The sequence below is a fragment of the Streptopelia decaocto genome, assembly GCF_964273445.1.
Source record: "Streptopelia decaocto genome assembly, chromosome: Z".
Lineage (NCBI taxonomy): Eukaryota > Metazoa > Chordata > Aves > Columbiformes > Columbidae > Streptopelia > Streptopelia decaocto.
In genome coordinates this window covers 72,164,024-72,184,890 of record NC_138657.1, presented here as the reverse complement: position 1 = coordinate 72,184,890, position 20,867 = coordinate 72,164,024, and the positions used below count along the sequence as shown (strand labels likewise).

At 57.4% G+C, this 20,867-nt stretch overlaps 2 protein-coding genes across 11 annotated transcripts in view; both read right to left on the bottom strand.

Annotated features, from left to right (window-relative positions):
* Positions 1 to 198: 198 nt before the first annotated feature.
* Positions 199 to 6,931, bottom strand: STOML2 (stomatin like 2). The gene is made up of 10 exons (XM_082075870.1): positions 6,790 to 6,931; positions 4,595 to 4,747; positions 4,149 to 4,248; positions 3,420 to 3,478; positions 2,973 to 3,074; positions 2,019 to 2,153; positions 1,315 to 1,459; positions 920 to 999; positions 566 to 694; positions 199 to 456 (listed from the first exon to the last, which is right to left on the bottom strand). The coding sequence occupies exons 1-10, from the start codon at positions 6,838 to 6,840 to the stop codon at positions 325 to 327; spliced, it is 1,086 nt and encodes a 361-aa protein (XP_081931996.1). The 5' UTR covers positions 6,841 to 6,931; the 3' UTR covers positions 199 to 324.
* Positions 6,932 to 8,129: 1,198 nt separating this feature from the next.
* Positions 8,130 to 20,867, bottom strand: part of ATOSB (atos homolog B) — a 47,613-nt gene continuing 34,875 nt past the window's right edge. For 6 of the 10 annotated variants that reach the window (XM_082075860.1, XM_082075863.1, XM_082075862.1 and 3 more), the window contains 9 exons: positions 17,180 to 17,272; positions 16,398 to 16,599; positions 13,446 to 14,698; positions 11,813 to 11,871; positions 11,501 to 11,597; positions 10,568 to 10,726; positions 9,681 to 9,749; positions 9,036 to 9,241; positions 8,130 to 8,700 (listed from right to left, as the gene is read on the bottom strand). In XM_082075860.1, coding sequence (XP_081931986.1) covers positions 8,547 to 8,700; positions 9,036 to 9,241; positions 9,681 to 9,749; positions 10,568 to 10,726; positions 11,501 to 11,597; positions 11,813 to 11,871; positions 13,446 to 14,531 — 1,830 coding nt within the window. In that variant the 5' untranslated portion in view covers positions 14,532 to 14,698; positions 16,398 to 16,599; positions 17,180 to 17,272 and the 3' untranslated portion in view covers positions 8,130 to 8,546. Of the gene's footprint in view, positions 8,701 to 9,035; positions 9,242 to 9,680; positions 9,750 to 10,567; positions 10,727 to 11,500; positions 11,598 to 11,812; positions 11,872 to 13,445; positions 14,699 to 15,451; positions 16,009 to 16,042; positions 16,124 to 16,202; positions 16,285 to 16,397; positions 16,600 to 16,836; positions 17,022 to 17,179; positions 17,273 to 20,867 lie in introns of those variants that run through there. The other 4 variants (XM_082075868.1, XM_082075865.1, XM_082075869.1 and 1 more) reach the window with 4 other exon arrangements.

Sequence of the window (20,867 nt, the reverse complement as noted above, 5' to 3'; positions counted from 1 at the left end):
AACCCTGGAGAGGGACCCTTCTGGGAGAGGGACCCCCTAGGAGAGGGTCCCCCCGGGTAGAATCCTCCCCTGGCTCCTCTTGTGGATCACTGCATGTTCATGAGAGCTCCCTGCAGGAGCCTGTTTAGGAGGCATGGTCCCCATTTGGCGGCAGACAATGGGGTGACAGGTGGCGCTCCCAAGTGCCAGGGGACGTGCTGCAGCAGCACCGGTACCATTTATTACATGATTTAAATCCAAATACAAAATAAGGAACAAGGGAAGAAGGAGAGCGTCTGCCCAGGGGGGACGGCAGGCCGCAGGTGCGGGATCCCTCCAGCCCTGCTAGCTGGAACTGGCCTGTTCTGCCTTGAGCACCTCCGCGGCGGGAGGCTGGGGGTCCGTGCGGGCTGGGGGCACCTCGTCCTCCGTCTTCACAGGTTGGGGCTTGGTCAGCGTGCTGTAGATGCCCAGGGCCTAGAGGGCACGAGAGAGCCATGAGGAAAGAGAGGAGAGGGCCAGGCCCCATCAGGCTGCCACCTTCACCTCCCCCAGCAAGAGACGGGATCCCTCCGACCACACCGACCTGCGCGACCATGTTGGTGACGTCGCCGGTGTTGGCGGGCAGCAAGATGGTGTTGGAGTCTTTGGCAAGCTTGGAGAAGGCGCTCACGTACTGCTCTGCCACGGAGAGAGAGGCGGCAGCGCTGCCGTGCTGGGGAGAGAAGGACGAGGCTCAGAAGTGAGACATGTGCCACCAAAAGCTCATCCCTGCCCCCTTCCCCAGCCCACCCTGGCTCTCAGCAGCTCCCATGAAGGCAAAACTCCCCACTCGCTGATGCTGAAGATGCCAAGGAGCGTCTGGGAGAAAGCCAGATGCCACCCCGGCTGTGGTTTCACCTCACCAAAGCTGTGTCTGCCCCAAGGAACCACCACTCACCTGCTGTGCCAGAGCAGCTGCCAGGAGCTGAATAGCCTCCGCCTTGGCCTTGGCCTTGACCAGCACTGCATTGGCTTCTCCTGCAACAGACCACAGCAGAACATCCATCAGAACTGTGACAAAACACTTGTAAGGAGCAAATCAGGACAATATCAAGGAGCAAATCAAGGCAGTTTCACACATGCAAAGCCTTCTCTTCCCCATGAGCAGGACGGTGACACTCCTGCCACACACCTCCTGCCACTGGAGCTCAGCCTGAGGCCCCAGTAGGGAAGGATCAGCGTGGCTGAGGAAGCCTGGCCCACAGTGATGTGGTCTCTCACTACGAGCAGCACCCCACAGCACAGAGGGCGACAGATCCCCCAAGCCCCATGTGTTCTAGCCCAAGGCACTACCAGCAGCTTTGTTGATTTGTTCGGCCTTCTGAGCTTCTGATGCCAAGATCTGGGCCTGCTTCTGCCCCTCAGCCACGTTGATCGCCGATTCCCGTGTCCCCTCCGACTCCAGCACCATCGCGCGCTTCCGTCGCTCTGCCTCCACCTGCAAACACAGGTCAGACACCAGCCTGACACAGCTGTGCTGAGGAAATCCCATCCATGGGGTGAGCACAGCAAGGACACACTTCTAAGTCCCGCCTGGGCAAATGTGGCTTAGCAAAGGATGAGCACACAGGTATGAAACACCAAGCGATCCTTGGTGGGGGCTGGTTCTGCTCCTCAGGCTGCAAAGGCCCCCACAGCCTCATTCACACCTAACCAGGCAGGCGCATCCCCCTCCCACCCTACCAGCCCAGCGGAGACTCAGCGCCCGGCTTTTCTCAAAGGGAGACCTTCAGCCGCAGGATTTGCTTCCTACAGAACCCAGCAGGGATTTGAGAGGGAGCTGGTAGGTCTTGCCTGTACCAGGCAGGAGCCACCACCACCACTGAAATAAGGAGGGGAATTATTGATTCAATAGCTGTATGTTTGCAGCCAAAGTACCAAAGGGCGTCCCTCGCTGCAAGAAGGGCCAGTGCTGCCAGTTCTGGACAGGTAACAAGGAACAGCGCAGAAAGGGAAACTTCCCTCTTGTTCCAGACTGCCCTGCCAAAGAACCAAACCTGCATCTGCATGGATTCCTTCACACGCGGGGGCACGTGGATGTCCTTGATCTCGTAGCGCAGGCATCGGATGCCCCAGCAGTCTGAAGCCTGGTTAATTGCATCCACAATGTTGGCGTTGAGGGACTCACGCTCCTAGGAGGCACAAAACAAATGGCAGAGAGAAAAAAAGAGAGGAGGGTCAGGAGGTGAACAAACATCCTGCTCTCCCACAGGCCAAGGTCAGCCAGAAAAACCTATCTCCACAGGCACAAGGCAGGGTCAAGGGCTCCCCACATCTCGCAACAGGGTCACTGTGCCTCAAACTCAAATTGCTGGGATACAAACATCTGGCATACATCTGGATACTAACATCATCCAGGAATGCCAACAGTTCCTCTTCCTGCCCAGCAAATGCTGCACAATGGTTACAGCACACCCTCCTGCCCCCCCACCAAACCGGGTCAGACAGTACATTCATCGTTGGGCCTGAGTAAAGAGTAACAGACTCAAGAAAAGCAGCTGAACCAGCTGGGTCTGGGCACATGTGACCCATCACCCTTTCCAACTAACCCAGGGCAGGCTAAAAAATAGCTCCTGTTAAAGACAACTGAAACCAGACCCATCTCCAAGAATTCACTAATCACAGAATGGTTGTGGTTGGAAGTGACCTCTGGAGATCATCCAGTCCAACCCACCTGCTACAGCAGGTTCACCAGAGCAGATCACACAGGAAGGTGTCCAGGCGGGTTTGAATGTCTCCAGAGAAGGAGACTCCACAGCCTCTCTGGGCAGCCTGTTCCAGGGCTCTGGCACCCCCGGAGTAAAAAGTTTCTCCTCAATAACAGTTCAACTGAAACAGAAGCCCTCTAAGGAAAAGGGCATTCTGCTGTTAAGCGTATCAGCCTGGCTGCACAGCCTGCCCTAGGGTTTCCAGAAATGCTGGCAGCTCCAAGATCCACCTCCCAAGCTCACCCGGAAGACTCTGTCAAGGGAAAGTTTGCCAAGTTCAGATCTCATGGTGGTCTGGGCCAGCTGGGTCACTGCGTACTCAGGATCTTCCACCCCATAGCTGGCCTGGAGAGCAGAAGCAAAAAACAATGTTGATGGCAGTGCCAAGAGGGACCCTGAACGAGGCAGGGTGGGCAAACACAGCACTAAGACAAAAAACGTGCCACAGACACCTCTGACAAAGAAGAGTCCAGAGACTCAGGACAGATCAGGGAGCTCGGCCCACCCACCCCACAAGATGCAGAGGCTGGGCAGAGGCTGAAGCACACATCCTGGGGAGCAGGGAGCCGGCAGAGCCCGGCCAGCGGTGCCCGAGGGGCTGCCAAGGCACTACATGCTGCCTGGGCTGGGTGCAGCCACAGAGGCTGAAAGTTTGAGTCCCGCCAAGTGTCAGCACAGCAGGGATGGTACCTTGTAGGGGTCCATAACCCGCAGGTAGAGCACGCCGTCAATCTGCAGGGTGACGTTATCTGTGGGAGAGAATACCACGTCCTGTTTATGAAGCAGCAAAGACAAAATAGAGCAATCCCCTCCTCTCGACAGAACTCGCAGAGCTGGGTAGGGTCATCCCTTTCCTTCCTGGTGTCAAAAGCACGGCACAGAAGAGGGATTAGCTGAAAGGGACCTCTGTTACCTAAAAGGCTTTGTAAAAATTACTTCGACGTTCCCCTGAAAACACTACATTTTGACATTTTAATACACAATAAGCCTTAGGTCTCCAGACCAAAACATTTCATACCATCGTTATCTTCATAAAGATTTAAGGGGTAAAGAAGAACAAACAAAAATCCTAGTATTAATACTAGAATTGTGATTAGCTGTCCATTAACCTCATCTGAAACATTTTTTTATAGAACCACAGAGGAGATTTTCAAGGTTCAACATGGGAAAACATCTGCAAAATGGATTCCTGCCCAGGTGCACTCAACTGAGCAAGAAGGGGCAGCTGCAGCAGTGAGAGGGCAGACGGGACCTACTGGGGTTCTCCTCCTCACAGAGCCGGGAGCATGGCCAGGCTGGGTCCCCAGGGACAGGGCTGAGCACAGGAGCCTGGGACATTTCTGCTCCTCCCCACACTGATCCTTGCTCACCCTGGACGCAGGGGAAGGAAATGGACCGGACACAAAAGCTTTTCCGTACCTAAGGTGACAGCCGACTGCTCTGGGACGTTAATGACGATTTCTTTGAGACTCTGCACATAACGAATCCTATCCAGCAGAGGGATGAGGAAGTTCAGACCCTGGGAAAAGAGTGGGATTAGATGGACGAGCCCTCTAATCCAGAGTTTTCCTCCCACAGACCTCAGCCAGAATAGAGGGAGCTGTGCAAACAAAGACCAAGTACAATGCAGTACACCATGTGCTGCAGACGCTGCAGGTAGAGCAAACACGCAAACACACAGGGGGAACTTAGGTTTCTTAGTGCTTTTAACACCCAAACAACGGAAAATTAGTGTACAAGCAATCAAAAGGATTGTGATCTTGAGGGATAAGCACATCACATGCCAAACCCATGTGCAAAGAACGCGCCTCACTACAGCTTTAGGAACCTGCTGAATCCAGAGAGGGAGAAAAGCGGCTCCTTACAGGCTCGAGGATTCGGTGGAACTTGCCCATCCTCTCTACCACCCAAGCCTCTTGCTGCGGCACAAAGAGCACCCCGATGTTCATGGGCAGGCCGGAGGTCAAGCGGTGCGGTGCTGGGGCGAGCCACGCTGAACGCTTCAACTGCTGGGAGTGCTGCAGAAAGGAAAAGGAAAGGGACAGAGATGGGCTGCCAACACCTTCCAAGCCCAGCACTGTCCCTGCTCCCCCTTAATAAAGCTGGCAGAGGTGCTTGCCAAGCCACTTTCCATCATTCATCAGCAATATGGCTAACCGGGGAGGTCCCAGTCGACTGCAGGTTGGGAAATGTGGTGCCCATCTACAAGAAGGGCCAGAAGGAGAATCCACGGAATTACAGGCCTGCCAGTCTGACCTGGGCGCCAGGGAAGGTCATGGAGCAGATCATCCTCAGTGACGTCATGTGGCACATGGAAAACAACCAAGCGATCAGGCCCAGTCAACATGCATTTATGAAAGGCAGGTCCTGCCTGACCAATGTGACCTTCTACAACAAGGTGACCTGCTTAGTAGATGAGGGAAAGGCTGTGGATGTTGTGTACTTAGACTTCAGCAAAGTCTTTGACACCTTATCCCACAGCATTCTCCTGGAGAAGCTGCAGCTCATGGCCTGGATGGGTGTTCTGCGATGGATAAAGAACTGGTTGGAGGGCCGGGACCAAAGAGTTGTGGTGAATGGAGTAAAATCCAGTTGGCTGCCAGTCATGACTGGTGTTCCCCAGGGCCAGTATTGGGGCCAGTTCTCTTTAATCTCTTTGTCAATGATCTGGATGAGGGGATCGAGTGCACTCTCAGTAAGTTTGCAGATGACACCAAATTGGGTGGGAGTGTTGATGTGATGGACAGTAGGAAGGCCATACAGAGGCATCTGGACCAGCTGGATCGTCGGGCTGAGGCCAATTGTATGAGGTTCAACGAGGGCAAGTGCCAGGTCCTGCACTTGGGTCACAACAACCCCAGGCAGCGCTACAGGCTCGGGGAAGAGTGGCTGGAAAGTGCCTGGGGAAAAGGACCTGGGGGTGTTGGTGACAGCAGCTGAACATGAGCCCAGGTGGCCAAGAAAGCCAACGACATTCTGGCTTGTGTCAGGAATAGTGTGGCCAGCAGGACCAGGGCAGTGATCGTCCCCCTGTACTCAGCACTGGTGAGGCTGCATCACAAATCCTGTGTTCAGTTTTGGGTCCCTCACTACAGGAAAGACATTGAGGTGCTGGAGAGAGTTCAGAGAAGGGAACAGAGCTGGTGGAGGGTCAGGAGCACAAGTCTGATGAGGAGCAGCTGAGGGAACTGGGGCTGTTCATCCTGGAGAAAAGGAGACTGAGGGGAGACCTTATCACTGTCTGCAACTACCTGAAAGGAGGTTGGGGTTGGTCTCTTCTCCAAAGTAGCAAGTAATAGAGCAAGAGGAAATGGTCTCAAGTTGTGCCAGGGAAGGCTCAGATTGGATATTAGGAAAAAATGAGGAAAATTAGAAAAAAATTCTTCGTGGAAACGGTTGTCATACATTGGAACAGGCTGCCCAGGGAAGAGGTTGCGTCACTGTTTAAAAGTGTTTAAAAGACATGTAGATTAAGTTCTTAGGGACATGGTTTAAAGGTGGTCTTGGTAGTGTTAGCTTAATGGTTGGACTTGATGATCTTCGAGGTCTTCCCTAACCAAAACGATGCTATCATTCTGTGATCTGGGATTGCCGCTTGTGGCCTCACACACCAGGCAGGACCATCACTGACCCCCACATGCTGGCGGAACACGGGGTGTCCCCCGGGATGAGACCTGGGCCCAGGGTGTGAGCACCAGGGTGTCCCCGGTGACTCAGCCCCACTGGAGCCTCCTGCACATCTCTCCACACGCTGCGGGGACGGAGCAAAGCGTCCGGGCAATGAGGGGAAGGACGGCGTGCGGGGTTCCCTCCTGCCCCTCAGCACCCGTAACCTGCCCCAGCGCCGGCCGCCTCCCGCCCCCAGGGCCCGCTCCCGGGCGCTCCCTCACCCCCGTCCCCGCAGCCCCTCGCCCCCAGGCCCGGCTCTCCCAGCCCCGACACCCGGTTCTCCCACACCCCTCTTCCCAGCTCCCCCCACCGCTCCCCACACCCCCGCACTGACCCCCCGCCTCCTCGCTCCCCAGGCCCACCAGCCCTGGGTCCCCGGCCCCGGCCGCACCTGCAGCAGCCGCAGCCCGGCCCGGGCCCGCCGCCCCGCCAGCGCCAGCATCGCGCCGCCGCCGCCCCGGAAGGACTCGGGGGAGGCTCCGCCCGTTCCAGGCGCATCGCCCCGGGCGGCCCGTCCCGCCGCGCCGGCCGCGTCCCCCGGTTCCGCCCCGCAGCGCCGGCACCCAGCTGGGGCTCCGAACGGGAGTTTATTAAATTGGAAACAAACACGAAAAGTACCGGTACAGCCTCCCCGCCCCCGCCGGGACGCGGCTCGGGGGAGCCCCGGGACACGGCGCTGGACACGGGTGCCGGTGAGGGGAGCGGGACCCCGGCGTGGGTCTGAGCGGGACCCCGCGCCCTCCCGCCCCGGTGCGGCGGGGCCGGCTCGGACACCCGGGGATCGGGACAGCGGCGCGAACACGGGCTGGGTTCGGTTCAGGTGACGTCGAGCCCGGGAGCCCCGCGGCTGTGCCCGCCCCAGCCTGGTGTGTGATGGGTTGGGGACCGGTCCGCCTCTGTTCTCCCCACCGCAGGGAGGGGCCGGGGCTCCCGCAGCCCGAACCGGCACCAGGAGCCCGGCAGAGCCCCCGGGGCTGGGCTGATGCAGGCAGGGGACGTGCCAGCTCGTTTTTCCGTGCTCCTCTCACCCCTCCGGCCCCCACGGGCTCGGCCCGCATCTCCCGGGGCTGCAACGCGGCGGGGCATTGCTCCCCATCACCCGCTAGCCCCCAGCCCGAATGTCCAGCCCGACTCCCCTTTGGTGTCCTCTCCTGATTCCCCTCTTCCCAGCCAGGGCTCCTGCCCTTCCTCCGGCGCCAGAGCACCTGCCCGAAGCTGCCTCGGGGGTGGGATTGAGCCCACACACACAGGCTGTGGAGGGCTCTGATTTTTAGGAATCTCCACTTTCTCTCAGATCCACAGCAGATGTGGGGTCTGGGGACTCCAGCTGAGAGCCCCAGGTCTCCACCCATGGGACAGCCACCTCTCTCAGCCCCAGGACCTGTGGCAATGGCCACTTTCCTGCCAGTCACAGACTTCTTGGGGTCTGGCTTTCCCTCAAGGGGTGGGAGGGTAAGTCCAGGCCTCCTCAGGCTGCCTGAAGTGCAGCTGATCCACAGAGCTGGTGCCCAGGAAGCCTCATCCTCTCCCAGGGTTTTTATCAAGGCCCCAGGGCAGGAGCTGCACCCTGGATGAGGCAGGTCACCTTCTTTGGCAGCCTAAGGTGTCCCGATCCCCAGTCACCCTCACGGTCCCCACAGCCCTGCCCCAACCCAAGCAGCCCCACACTGCTGGGGGCTTCATCCAGCACCCACAGGGTTGGGGGAGAAGAACAGCACAGCATCTCCAATCCTCCGCACAAGCCTCCTCTGCGCTCCCAGCAACAATAAATACTAATAAATACAAACTCTTCCCAACTTTCTGCTCACAACCCCAGGGCAAGCATGGGTAGCCTTACCCGGAGCCCCTGGCCCAACTCTTCAATCCCCCCACCCAGGGCCAGCCAAGTCTCCAAGGTGGGAGCAGCATCAGAAGAAGGCTTGGGCATATCCCTGGAGCACCAGGGTTGATCCCCAGCCCCAGCCTCTCCTGGTGAAGCTCCCTCGGTGACCCCAGTCCTGCCACAGCGCACGGGCATCCGTGCTGCTCAGGAATATGAGGGCACGTGGGGGTGCAACACTTCTGAGTGGTGTCTGCTCGCTGGCACTTTGCTCATCTATCCCCAAAGCGCTGGGCTGGAGGCTCGCCGGTGGCCCTGTGGAATGGGGGTCAGGCCCAGGGTGAGTAGCAGGGGTTCCTCGGCATCTCCGTGAAGGATTTCAGTTCATAGGGGATCCCCGAGTCAACCTCGATCGACTTGCGCGAGAAAAGCAGCCGAATGTCGTCATGAAGGTAGATCTTCCCCGACTTAGAGCTGTGAAACCTGAGTGGAGATAAGAGCAGGGCACAGGGACCTCAGGCTCCCAGGCAAGGGCAGGGCAACCTCAATGGCGGGGCATGACCCCTTTGCCTACTTTGGCCCCTGGTCAAGCCAGCCACGCTCCAGTTGCCTTCAGAGGGACAGAGATGGCTGCCCTTGGGCAGGCGACAGCTACAGCTTCCCCAAAGGAGCAGCTGGTCTCTGCTCCTCCCCAGGGTGAGTGGTCAGGCTGCCATCCCCCCAATCTGGCCTGAAGGTTTTGGAAAGTCAGGGACACACAGGAGAGGAGCCCTGGGGTGACCCTGTGGCAGGCATCTGTCCCTCCTGGCATGCCCTACCTCAGGTGCATCAGGTAGCAGAGGACCCTGCGGGGTGGGCCTGTGCCCGCTGGGTTGCTGGGGACCATGGTGGCCCCTTCCTCCTCCCCCACAGGCACCAGGAAGATGCGATGGCGTAGGAAGGTCATGTGGTTGGCTGGCATGTCCTGGAAGTCGTATGTCACCAAGAACATCTTCACCACAGTCTTGTTGGGGTTAAATAAGGTCTGGAGGCAGAGGAGTATAGGGATGAGACTGGGAAGGGCATGGGAATGGATCTGTAGGGCAGGGCTGGGGCACCCAGAGGCAGTACCAGTGGGGCCAAGGGTCCAGAAAGCCCCACACCAGCCCCAGAGAGCCAAGTCTGAGGGCACAGGTCAGACCTTTTCACCCACCTACATTCCCACTGCATGTATGCTCTGTCCCAGTGAGACCCTCTCCTTCCCCACCAACCTCCTTCTTGCCTGCATCTCCCATCAACTTGTCTCCCTGCCAGCACCCTGGGGACCCTGTGTTCCCCTCCATGGTGCTGTCTTGGCAGCCACAAACCCCTCTGCACAGGCTTTATGGCTGCTGCCCTGACAAACAATGTAAGGGAACATATTCCACCCTGGGGGCAACCAGAGCCCTCCTCACGGCGTTACTGGAGATGAGGGAGCAACTCACCACTTGGATGGTTCCAGCTTTGGGCACACTGTAACCCTTCTTTCCCAAGGCCTCCAAGTCAATCACTCCCTGGGGCAAAACAAACAGCACATGTGAGAGGGAGAAAGCCCATGGAGAGCCCAGCTCAGACCCGGCACAGGAGCCAGAGCCCCTCCTGCCGCAAATGCCTGGCACAAAGTGGCAAGAAGACATCCAGGGAATCACAGAATGTCCTGGGTTGGAAGTGACCCACAAGGATCACCGAGTCCAACTCCTGTCCCTGCACAGGACAACCCCACAGTTCACACCATGTGTCTGAGGACGTTGTCCGGTCTCTTCTTGAACACTGTCAGGCTTGGGGCCGTGACACCTCCCTGGGGAGCCTGTTCCAGAGATACAGCACCCTCTGGGTGAAGAACCTTTTCCTAATGTCCAACCTGAACCTCCCCTGTCATATCTTCCTGCTGTTCCCTTGGGTTCTCTGATAAGTCTTCAGAGAGAAGAGATCAGCACCTGCCCCTCCTCTTCCCCTTGTGAGTAAGCTGTGACTGCAGTGAGTCTCCCCTCAGTCTCCTCCAGGCTGAACAAATCAAGTGACTTTAGCTGTTCCTCAGTGACTTTAGCCCAGCTAATCTCTCTGCAGACCAGGGCACAAACAAGCAGCAACACAGAGGTGAGAGCAAAGCACCAACCATAAGACAGCTTGGCAGCAGCCTGCAAGCATTCCTGCTTCTTTTCCTCTGTGCTTTTTGGGTTAAATACCACTCGTAGCACAGCCAGCAGTCCCCTCATGCAGGTAGTTGCTCGAGCCACTATCTCTGGAGGGGGGCAGCCCCCAGGATGGGGTGTGCGTGGGTACAGCCCCCACCCCCCTCTCCCGTGGTCCCAGCTCTCCCTCACCCACGTACCAGGAAAGGAGAGGGTGCCCTGTGTTCGGAGATGTCAAAGTAGGTGACGTCGACAGGCAGGGTGACATGCTGGGGGCAGTAGGAGCCACTGGCACCGATCTCTGCTGTGAACCCCTCGATCCTCCCCGACGGTGCAAACCGCCCTTTCAGAATGGACTCCTGAAAGAGGTGGTAAGTATTAGGGACCTTCAAACACCAGTCCTGCCCCTCACCTCAAAGCTGAAGGTGAGATCATCCCCCATCTCTGCCACAACCATGTCTGCTTGTGGTCGTGTGTCTCCTGGCATTCCTGAGGCCACCTGTGAGGGTCCCCGGCTGCTCGCTCTGAGACAGACCCATCCTGAATTGGTGGGCTAAAACCAACCATCTCACATGGAGAAGCAGCAAGAGCTCCTCAGCTTAGGCGTGCTGCAGCAATGTCAGAAGAGTTCGGGTTGGAATGGACCTTCATAGGTCATCTAGTCCAAACCCCTGCAATGAGCAGTGACATCTGCAAACAGATGAGGTTGCTCAGAGCCCCATCCAGCCTGGCCTGAAATGTCTCCAGGGACAGGGAATTGACCATTTATCTGGGCAACCTGTGCCAGTGTGTCATCATCTTCATTGTAAAACATTTCTTCCTCATGTCTTGCCTGAATCTCCTCCCCTCCTTTAGTTTAAAACCATCACCCCTTGTCCTACTGCAACAGGACCTGCTAAACAATCTGTCCCCATCATTCTTGTAGGACCTTTTTAAGTATTGAAAGTATCACGTGAGGATCTGCTGGCTGAGATATCCTGCTGGTGATACAGCCACTGCACACCAGGCCCTTGGGTACAATCAACCCAGCTCCACTCTGGGGATCCTGTCAGTTTCAGCCTCTCATGTCCAGCACCAGCCCACCCTGGAGCCCCTGGGACCCACCTCCCTCCCTGACAGGTGGATGCCGTTACCTCAAAGTTGCCCAGCAGAGCATGGCTGATGGTCGTGGTGGCCCAGGGCGCTGCAGAGGACCTGGTGCCCCTGCGGAGACTGCTCCGGAGATGTCGCCTTTGAGAGAGGCGAGAAGATTGGTGTCAGACTAGAGAGCACACAGCCCTGGGCTGCCCTCTCCAGACCCCCTGTCCCTTTCTTTGGTGACGGTTGAACCCACTTTCCTACTCCCCACAGGCAGAAAAAACATGCTTCCACTGCACAGCATGGGTCTTGTGGAGGGGAGACCCTTGGGGCAGGGAAGGGACCCAACCTGACCCTCCCACACTCACGATTTGAGGCGCAGCCCACTCTTCAGCCTCCTCCCGACTGTGGTGCAATCTGCAGAGCTCTGCAGGGGACACAAAGCAGAAAACTGTGTTAGGGCAGCGACTGAAGACTGTATCCCCAGGATGTGCCATTGCCCCCTGGGACACACGAGTGTCCCAGCAGATCAGAGAGGCTCCCATCCATGGGCAGCCATCAGATGCCTTTGCAGGGGCAGTGCAAGGGCTGCAGTGTCTGGGGGAGATGTGGGGCTGCCCAAAACCAAAAGCGGCTCCGCTGGGGATGAGGATGCTGGTACCCAGTCCGAGCGTGCAGCACATGGATCCCACCCTGCAAAGCAGGTCTCAGGACCAGCCTCAGTGACAAGACACCCAGTGACAGAGCCAGGCCCCAACACCCCCTCGCACCTCCCAGGGAGCGGTAACACGTACGATGAAGCTCCCTGACCAGCCTGGGAACAGTCCCATCCCCTGGTGATTCATGTAAAGTCCTCGGTAGCGCCACCGGGCGAGGAACGTGCTGCCCACCCCTGCTCGCAGCCAGGCTCCCACAGCTGTGGGGTGGGGGTTACAGCCTGGGCCACACCGGAGCCTCCTTTTTAAAGATATCCCCTTTTCAGGGGTTTTCCCTTCTGGAAGCCACACAAAGGGCAGCACAACACAAAGGGATGATGGAGCTGGCTGGCATGACCAGGCGGGAAAACCCAGGGAAGCTGCTGGAGGGCTTCGCTTTGCAAGGGCAGTGCTAGGGGCAGCCAGGCTGGGGGACAGTCACCACAAAGGGCAGGTGGGCAGGACTGAAGCTGTGCCCCATGGGTGGTGTGTCCTGGCTCCAAGCAGCAAGAAGCCGGGGCAGCTCTGCCGTTGCTCCCTGCACCATGGGATGCCTGAGGGAAAGAGAAGAACGTGCCAGCTCTGGTGTGAGCCTGCTGCAGGCCTGGCTGGTGGGACATGTTGAAGGCAGGGAGCTGGTCAGGAGGGGCGGGTAGGGAGGGAGGAATTGCAGGCAGTTCCTGAGCTGCCAGGGTGGTTGCAAAACTCCAGAGTCTGCCCCATTTCTGAGAGCTTGTGGCAGCCTGGGGACATGACATGGGCACCTCAGAACTGCCAAAAAGCCAGCGGCATCTGTGCACACAGCACTGGGGCTCCTGCTTCCTGGACAGAGCATGTCTAGTCCCACTCCCCGCCATGAAACCCTTGCCCTGATGGATATCATGACCAAGGACCCAAGCCATCCCACACCTCTGCCTCCCTCCTCCTCAGGCAGAGGCTAGCCGCTCTTCCCAAGCCTGCTGGTAAGTCTGGCTTAATGAGAAGTTGTCAGACACCAAGCGAGGCCCCATGCCATGTGTTCAGCTCTCACTATCACGCAGAGGTTGTGTCCTGTCTGGGCAAGGCTCTCCAGGATAAAGAGCTGGTTGCAAGCAGAGGATCCAGTGACTAAAAGGTGTCAAGAGCTGGTGACAACCCACAGACCGTGTGTTCCAGAGCTGGCTGTCAGCTGCTGCTCTGCTCACAGCAGTGCTGTGGCACTGGGACAGGGCACTGTGCCACAATGGACCACATTGCCCACGAGGGTGGCTTGGAGCTCTGGGTGTCCCCAGAGCGTGCCCTGCCTCCCCCCACGACCGATGCTCACCTTGGCCGTGGGAAGCAGGTGATTCCAGAACGGGGCCCCCTTGGCATCAGTGCTGCGGCACGCTGTGGGCACTGGATGGCATGGCAAGGCCCTCTTCTTCCTCGCTGGAGGGGACAGGCCCTCATCCTCAGAGCAGGAGTCGGCCACAGCCTCGCCAGCGGGCAGCAGCTTCCTTTTGGCCGGACAGCTGCTGCCGCCGAGCTGGCTGCTCCCACAGGGCGTCTTCTCCAGGGAGCTCAGGTTGCTGGGCTCAGGGCTGAGTGCTGTCTGCAGAGCTGGGGGCTCCTTACAGCCATTGGCCACTGCTGGCCATTCTTCTTCTCCACTAGCCCTGCTGCTGTGAGGTGGGCTGCTCCCTGGCTTCTCTCTCTTCCCACCAGAGTCCAGCTGAGCTGTTTGTGCAATATTGTGCAAATCAAGGTGAAGTGAGTTGTCGCCATGTGCCTGCTCCCCATTCTTCCCACAGTCTGTGGGCTGATCCCCTGGTGAGACAGAACAACCGTCTCTCGTGTGCAAAGTACAGCAAGCAATGTGCTGGGGCCAGGAGGAAGAGGCGGAGGAGGACACATCCTGCAACTTCTCTCTGGTGGCCTTGGGGCTGTGGCTAGGGCTGCCCTCACACCGGTGCTCCACCACCCGCAGCCCACTGTGGGAGAAGTGCTGGGCAGAGCCACACAGGGATAGCTCCTCCACCAGCAGACCATCCTCGAAGGTATCATCGTCATCCGGGGGAGCCTGCCCAGGGCCCCCGTCGCGCTTGCCGTCCACCCCCCCGCCACCCCAGTGAGTTCGTTTGGGATCTCGCCCCCCCTCTGGAGTTCGCTGCTCGGGGTAACCCCTCTTCACAGCCAGCCGGCTGCCTGCCCGCTGCTCCGTGCTCTCGGAGGAGCTGGAGAGGTGGGAGAAGATGGACACCTGGTAAACCTTCTGGCGCTTGATCTCTGTCTCGTTGTAGCCCATGAGGATGTTGCGGTGGCTGCAGTGCTGCGAGGAAGGCTCCAAGGGTGCCTCTCCGCTGGGCTGGGACAGGCTGGGGTCCGTGCCGCGCTCGGGGGGCAGCGACGTCTCCGCGTGGATGTGCCGCATGGAGCCTTATTCGCCTGGACTCCGAGTGGAGCCGGAGTCAGAACAGCCCATGCAGCAGCAGGAGGGGAACTGTAAAGTGCCACAGGTCAGCGCGAGAGGGCAGGACCCCACCTCACTCAGGACGTCCGGGTGAGCTCTCCACTACAGGGTGGACTGCAGTGCATTGCCTGGAAAGAGAGAGCAGGAGGCCAGAGATCAGCCCACGATCGATGTCCTTGTCTGGGCTTTTGGCCACAAGTGACCTGTGGAACACAGGCAGCTCCCCGTACAGCCCCACTCAGACCTCTCTCTGGGGCTGGGAAGCAGGCTGGTGTGGCTCTCCAGGGAGCCCTGGGGTGTCACTGACCTGCAGGATCAGACCCTCCTTCCCAGTCTGGGCATGGAGAGGAGTCTCCAGCTGGGCTGGAGGCTACTGGGGACAAGTCTGGACAAGCAGAGAAAAGGGGGCCTGCCCTCTGCCAGGGACTCAATGTGCTTGCGCTGCTCTGGAGCGCAGGAGTCAGGCAGGTTAGACCAGTCCCAGGGGCTCATGCCTGTCATCACCCTTTTGGGCAACAGCAACAAGATCTCCCAGCACTCGTCAGGACGACCAACCCTGGCCACATGTGCTGCCAACCCCATAAACTAGCCTGGGGAAACCGGACCTAACACCACAGTTATCTCTGCCAGCTTGGACCAGAGACCTCCACCAACTCCGTGAGCACTGGGTGGTACCAGGAGCTGCAAAGCCCACCATGGGCTCCTCCACCATCCACTCAATCCTTCCTGCCCAAAGGGCTTGAACCCCTCTGTGCTGCACAGCACTTCACTTTCTATTTTCAGCCCTGTTTCAGAGCTGTGAGAATCCTGGACATGAGTTTTTTCTGGCATGACAAATACTGAAATGGCTGCAAAAGCTGAGGAGGTGCAGGAAAACTCACCGGCAAGCTGACAAACTGCCTGTGCCTGGCGGCTCTGCCCTTTGCCTGTCCCCACAGCTCTGCCTGTTCCTGCGGAGCAAAGGCTGAGGGGCAGGTGAGCAATTGGAGAATTGTTTCCTGTCTGTCTGGAGAGTGAGACTGCACGTGGTATTTTAACCCCCACCATGACGGAGATGGGAAAGTGGCAGGCTAGGGTGGCTGAGCCCAGGGATTTTGTTTAAAAGGAGTGATGAAAGGTATAAACATGCACCAGCAGATGCTGGGGGCTGACGAGCTGGAAAGCAGTTTTGCAGAAAAAGCAGTGGGGTCCTGGTGGACGCCCAAGTTGAACATGAGTCAGCAACATGCCCTTTTCACAAAGGACAATAGTGTTGTGGGCTGCATTAGGCACAGTTTGCCAGCAGGTGGAGGGAGGTGATCCTGCCCCTCCGCTCGGCACTGGTGAGGCCGCACCTGAGACATGCAGCAAAGGGTCACTAAGACAATTAAGGGACTGGAGAATCTCTCCTGTGAGGAAAGGCTGGGAGAGCTGGGACTGTTCAGCCTGGAGAAGAGAACGCTCAGGAGGGATCTTACCATCTATATAAGTACCTGAAGAAAGGGTGCAAAGAAGATGGAGCCAGGCTCTTTTCAGAGGTGCCCAGTGACAAGACCAGAGGCAATGGGCACAAACTGAAATAAAGGAGGTTCCGTCTGAACATCAGGAAACACTTTTTTACTGTAAGGGTGACCGAGCACTAGGATACGTTACCTAGAGAGGTTGTGGAGTCTCCATCCTTAGAGATACTCAAAAACTACCTGGAAACAGTCCTGAGCAACAGCTTTAGGTGGCACTGCTTGGGCAGAGGGTTGAACCAGATGACCTCCAGAGGTCCTGGCCAACCTCAACCCCCCTGTGGTGTTATCCACCACACTGCAGCCTGTTCTGGCTGCCCCCCACACTTACCCCTCTGCAGCAGAACCTTGCTTTGCTCCGGATCAATTTCCCTGTCCCACAGCGGGCGGTCGTTGGCACAACTAGCTGAAGACACCTGCCAGTCAGGCACCCCCCAGAAGCGGCGTGGCTGCCGTGGAATGGCTCCCACCATCACGGTGTGCCTCCAAACCTCTGCACCGTCCTCGCCAGCTCTTCAGTCTGCACAGCGGCTCTGAAGGGAAGGAAAGGGGGAGATGCGGGGCTGGAGTGATTCAGGTGCTTTCTGGGAGAAGCGCAGGAGGATTCTGCCTGTGGGGCCACGGGGGCAGAGAAGGTAGCACTTAGGCTCAGCCTCTCCCAGCCTCCCAAGTGCAAAGGGCACAGACATGTGGGCCACCTCAGGTGGCACTGTCACCTTGATTTCTATTTAAACTGCAAATACTTTAAGCTAAGCTGTGAACTCGCATACCTGGCTCGTATTTTACATCCCTTTTGCATGCCTTCCCATACGAAACCCTGTGCATATGAACAGATCCCTGTTTCTGGTGACCATTTCATGCCTTGCTTTCCAAGACACTGCAGATCACCAGATAGCCGCTGGTTTCATGTCCACCTCCTGCCCCTTTCACCCGCAGCACAGGACACTTTCTGGCCCTACAGACAAGGAGAAGAGCTTGCAATTGTTTTCTTCTGATAAGAGATGCCTGGCAGGGAAGGCAGAAACCATGAGTGTGACAGCCCCGAGCCACGATGGCCCCCCACCAGCTTCCCCCATGCAAAGACAGCAGTCCTTTCATGTGCACAGCACTCACCTGCTCAGATGTGCCCTTGATGTATGATGGAGATTTGCAGATGCAACACAGCTCCCCTGCAGTCATAATCCACTGGCACTGCAGCTTTGATGCCTGGAAGAAGGCAAGGAGGAGGGTCAGCTCGAGCAGCAGCTCGTGGTGCAACACCTGCAGAGCGGGCAGGAGCTCGTGGGCAGCTCCAGCCTCAGCTCCTCTGTGGCAAGGACACCCTGTAAACTTTGCTGGCCCAGGAACCTCTGGGTGAAGGAGGAAATGTTGCCCATGCATGGGGACCACGCCCTCCACATGCTCACCACAGCGGACATCTGGACAGAAGCTGCCTTCTGTCCCACCAAGCATCCCAACCCAGCAGCGAGCACCACACTGAAGGCTGCAAACAGCAGCATCAGGCAGAAAGATAAATAAAATCCCTGAAGGGATGCTCAGAGGCACTCAACACCCAAGTGCGCTCCCTTTCTGGCACTCTGGTCCAGCAAGTTCTCCACCCCATTGTGTTGCAGGTGGGAAGCCACCTTCAGCAGGTCACTCACTGTGCTCACTGCCTGACCTCGCATGCCCCAGGAAACCGGCTCTTCTTTCATTCCACTACCATGAGATTTGTGACTAACAGACACTTGTGGCCAGTTCCCAAGAGCCAGCCAGCCTAAAAGCCACTGCCAGTGACCAGCCAGAACAGAGACACACACACCAGCTCACAAGGAGCACTCACAGAAGGGCAAATCAACCCCACACCATGACAAACTTCTGGTCCAAAACCTCAACAAAAGCTCATTTTAAAGATCAGCTCCTCCTGGGATCCCACATGTGGCCTGCACCAAGGCAGGTAGAAGAGCAGGGAATAGCCACAGCTGTGGGTGGACTCTGAGGTGGTAACACACTGTGCTTTCCCTGCTTGGAAGGTGGAGAGCTCTTCCACCAGAATCATAGAATAGTTTGGGTTGGAAGGGACCTTCAAAAGTTGTGTAGTCCACCCCCCCTGCAATGAGCAGGGACATCTTCAAATAGATCAGGTTGTTCAGAGCCCCTTCCAGCCTGACTTTGGATGTCTCCAGGGATGGAGCATTGATCACTTATCTGTGCCACGACCCTCACTGTAAAACATTTCTTCCCCATGTCTAACCTGAATCTCCCTTCTTTTACTTTAAAACCATTACCGCTTGTACTAACACAAAAAGGTCTGCCATTTCCCTTCTCCAGCCCTAGGTGAGATTTGTACCATGACTTGTGTGGCACAGTCAGTCCCTGGGAAACAAAACCAGCAACTGGTGGCAAGAGTCAGCATGGTGAGACAGGAGAAAGCCACATCCTTCCTGCACGTGTCCATGCTGGGACAAACAGGCAGTTTCAACTGTATCCTTTCTTCTTCCCACATCCCTCTGCAGTCAGAGCACTTTGCTCCCCAGCGCCAGCTGTCTTTTGAGGCAATGTGTCCATCAGGAAAGGCTGACATGTTGACACCACAAATATACCCTAGCTGCGACGTTGATGCCAGTCACCAGGTGACACCAGCACCAGTCAGCAGTGCACACACCTCGCACAAGGGGTTGCATCATGTTTTGTCAGCCCAAATACTGTTTCCTAAAGCATCATGGTGGGAAATGCCAGGATTCTCCAGCCCACCTCTGAAGTGTCTCCAAGTATACCTTGGGACCTCCTGCTACATCCCCCTGGTGATCTACCCATTAGCCTGGGATGGGGAGCAGCTGGAGCACAGCACTGCTCCTCACCCTCCTGCAAGGCCAAGAGAAGTCCCCATCCCGTTTCCTTTCCCCTGGCCTCAGGGTTTCCCTTGGCTGTGCTTAGCTCTGCCTCCCAGGGCAGCTCCTTCCCACAATGGCCCAGCCAGGTCACAGCAGCCAGCAGCAGCCGCCACCCCGACAGAGGCAGAGAGCAACACCGGGGACTCGTGCATCCTCAGCAATGACAGGAGACAGCACCTGGTCACCTCTCCCTTCTCCTCTCCTTGAGCCAGGCATCTCCAGAGCCTCACTTCTGGTCACCCAGATGGGACAAGTCCAGGTCCTCACCAGCTCAACTGAGCAGCACAGGTACCATCTCCAGGATGCAGTATGTGGGGCTCCATGTGCCATGTGCTTAGGCTCCACCTAAGCCCAAGTGATGGTGATTTTGCTGGTGCTTCAGCCTGTGCTGATGCTCTGACCCTAAGACAGGACTTAAAGGGCTTTTCCTGTTGGGGGAAGCCCAGTTGGAACTCCTCCTGCTCTATGCCCTGCTCCTGCCAAGCCTCCAGAGCCCCTTGATGCTCAGGAGACAGGAGGGGGCCTGTACTTTTGCCTGAGTCTCCCAGCACCTGAGTACAGGTGCTCTTGTCCTCCAGCCTGGTGAAGCATGGGGAGGAGCACCACACTTCAATGGCCATGAAGTTGGTGAAGGGTTTGGAGAGGAAGCCATATGAGGAGCAGCTAAAGTCACCTGGTTTGTTCAGCCTGGAGGAGACTGAGAGGGGACCTCACCGTGGCTACATCTTCCTCACAAGGGGAGGAGGAAGGTCAGGGGCTATTCTCTTCTTTTTGGTGACCAGTGACAGAACCCAAGGGAATGGCAGGAAGATGTGTCAGGGGAGGTTCAGGTTGGACATTCGGGAAGGGTTCTTTACCCAGGGGGTGCTGGAGCACTGGAGCAGGCTCCCCAAGGAGGTGTCACGGCCCCAAGCCTGACAGTGTTCAAGAAGAGACTGGACAACACCCTCAGACACATGGTGTGAACTGTGGGCTTGTCCTGTGCAGGGACAGGAGTTGGACTCGATGATCCTTGTGGGTCCCTTCCAGCTCAGGACATTCTGTGATTCTATGAAATGCTCAGTGCCAAAGGACCTGCGGGGAGGAGCGTCTCTCAGGCTCTGGGGCAGGGACCTTGAGCTCACTGGGGACACCGAGCCAGCACAGCCTGATGACACAGGCAGGCCTGGGGAGGGTCAGGGACTCAGCTTACCTGCAGGTTTCATTCCTATCAGCACATCCAGGGGGAACTGAGGATTAACAGAACATGGTCTCAGTCTGGCAGTAACAGAGCAGGACAGTGGGTGAGGAAGGGTCCCTGACTGGGCGGTGCAGCTGTGGTACCACACGCTGGGCTGCAGCCTGAAAAATGATCTGTTGCTGTTTTACCTGTACTGTACCAGGCAGAAAGATGCGGGAGGGGTTTGGGGGCAGTTCTGCCAGGTGGGGGTCATCTGTGGTGGGGCAGGGGCAGCAGAACCCTCAAGATGGGGAGCCCCTGTGGTAGGGCTGGCAGCGGAGCAGGAGAGCAAGAGCTGTGCCCAAAGAGGACACACTCACCCAGCAGGACCCATGTGGCTTCCCAGAGCAGCACTGCCAGCGAGGCATGGGGACACACGGAGTGTGGACAAGAGGCTTTGGTTCGGGCATGGCTGCCTGGAGCACAGTGCCGTGCCCTGGGGCTGGCAGGGCTGAGAGGGGTCCTTGCAACATTTAGACCACAAAACCAACCCCAAACTGGCTTTTGTTGCCTTTCTCCCTCCTGCTTCCCATCCTGGGAAGTGCTAAGGGGACCTTTGCAGCCTGACTGTGGATGAAGCAGAACCACACAGCCAGGAAAGAGAGGGGCTGTGATTACAAGAGGGCAAATAATCATCCTTATACAAGCAGAGCACAAGGCAAGAGAAGAGGCAATGGAAACTGTGGGAAATAGACTGCCTACAGGATAA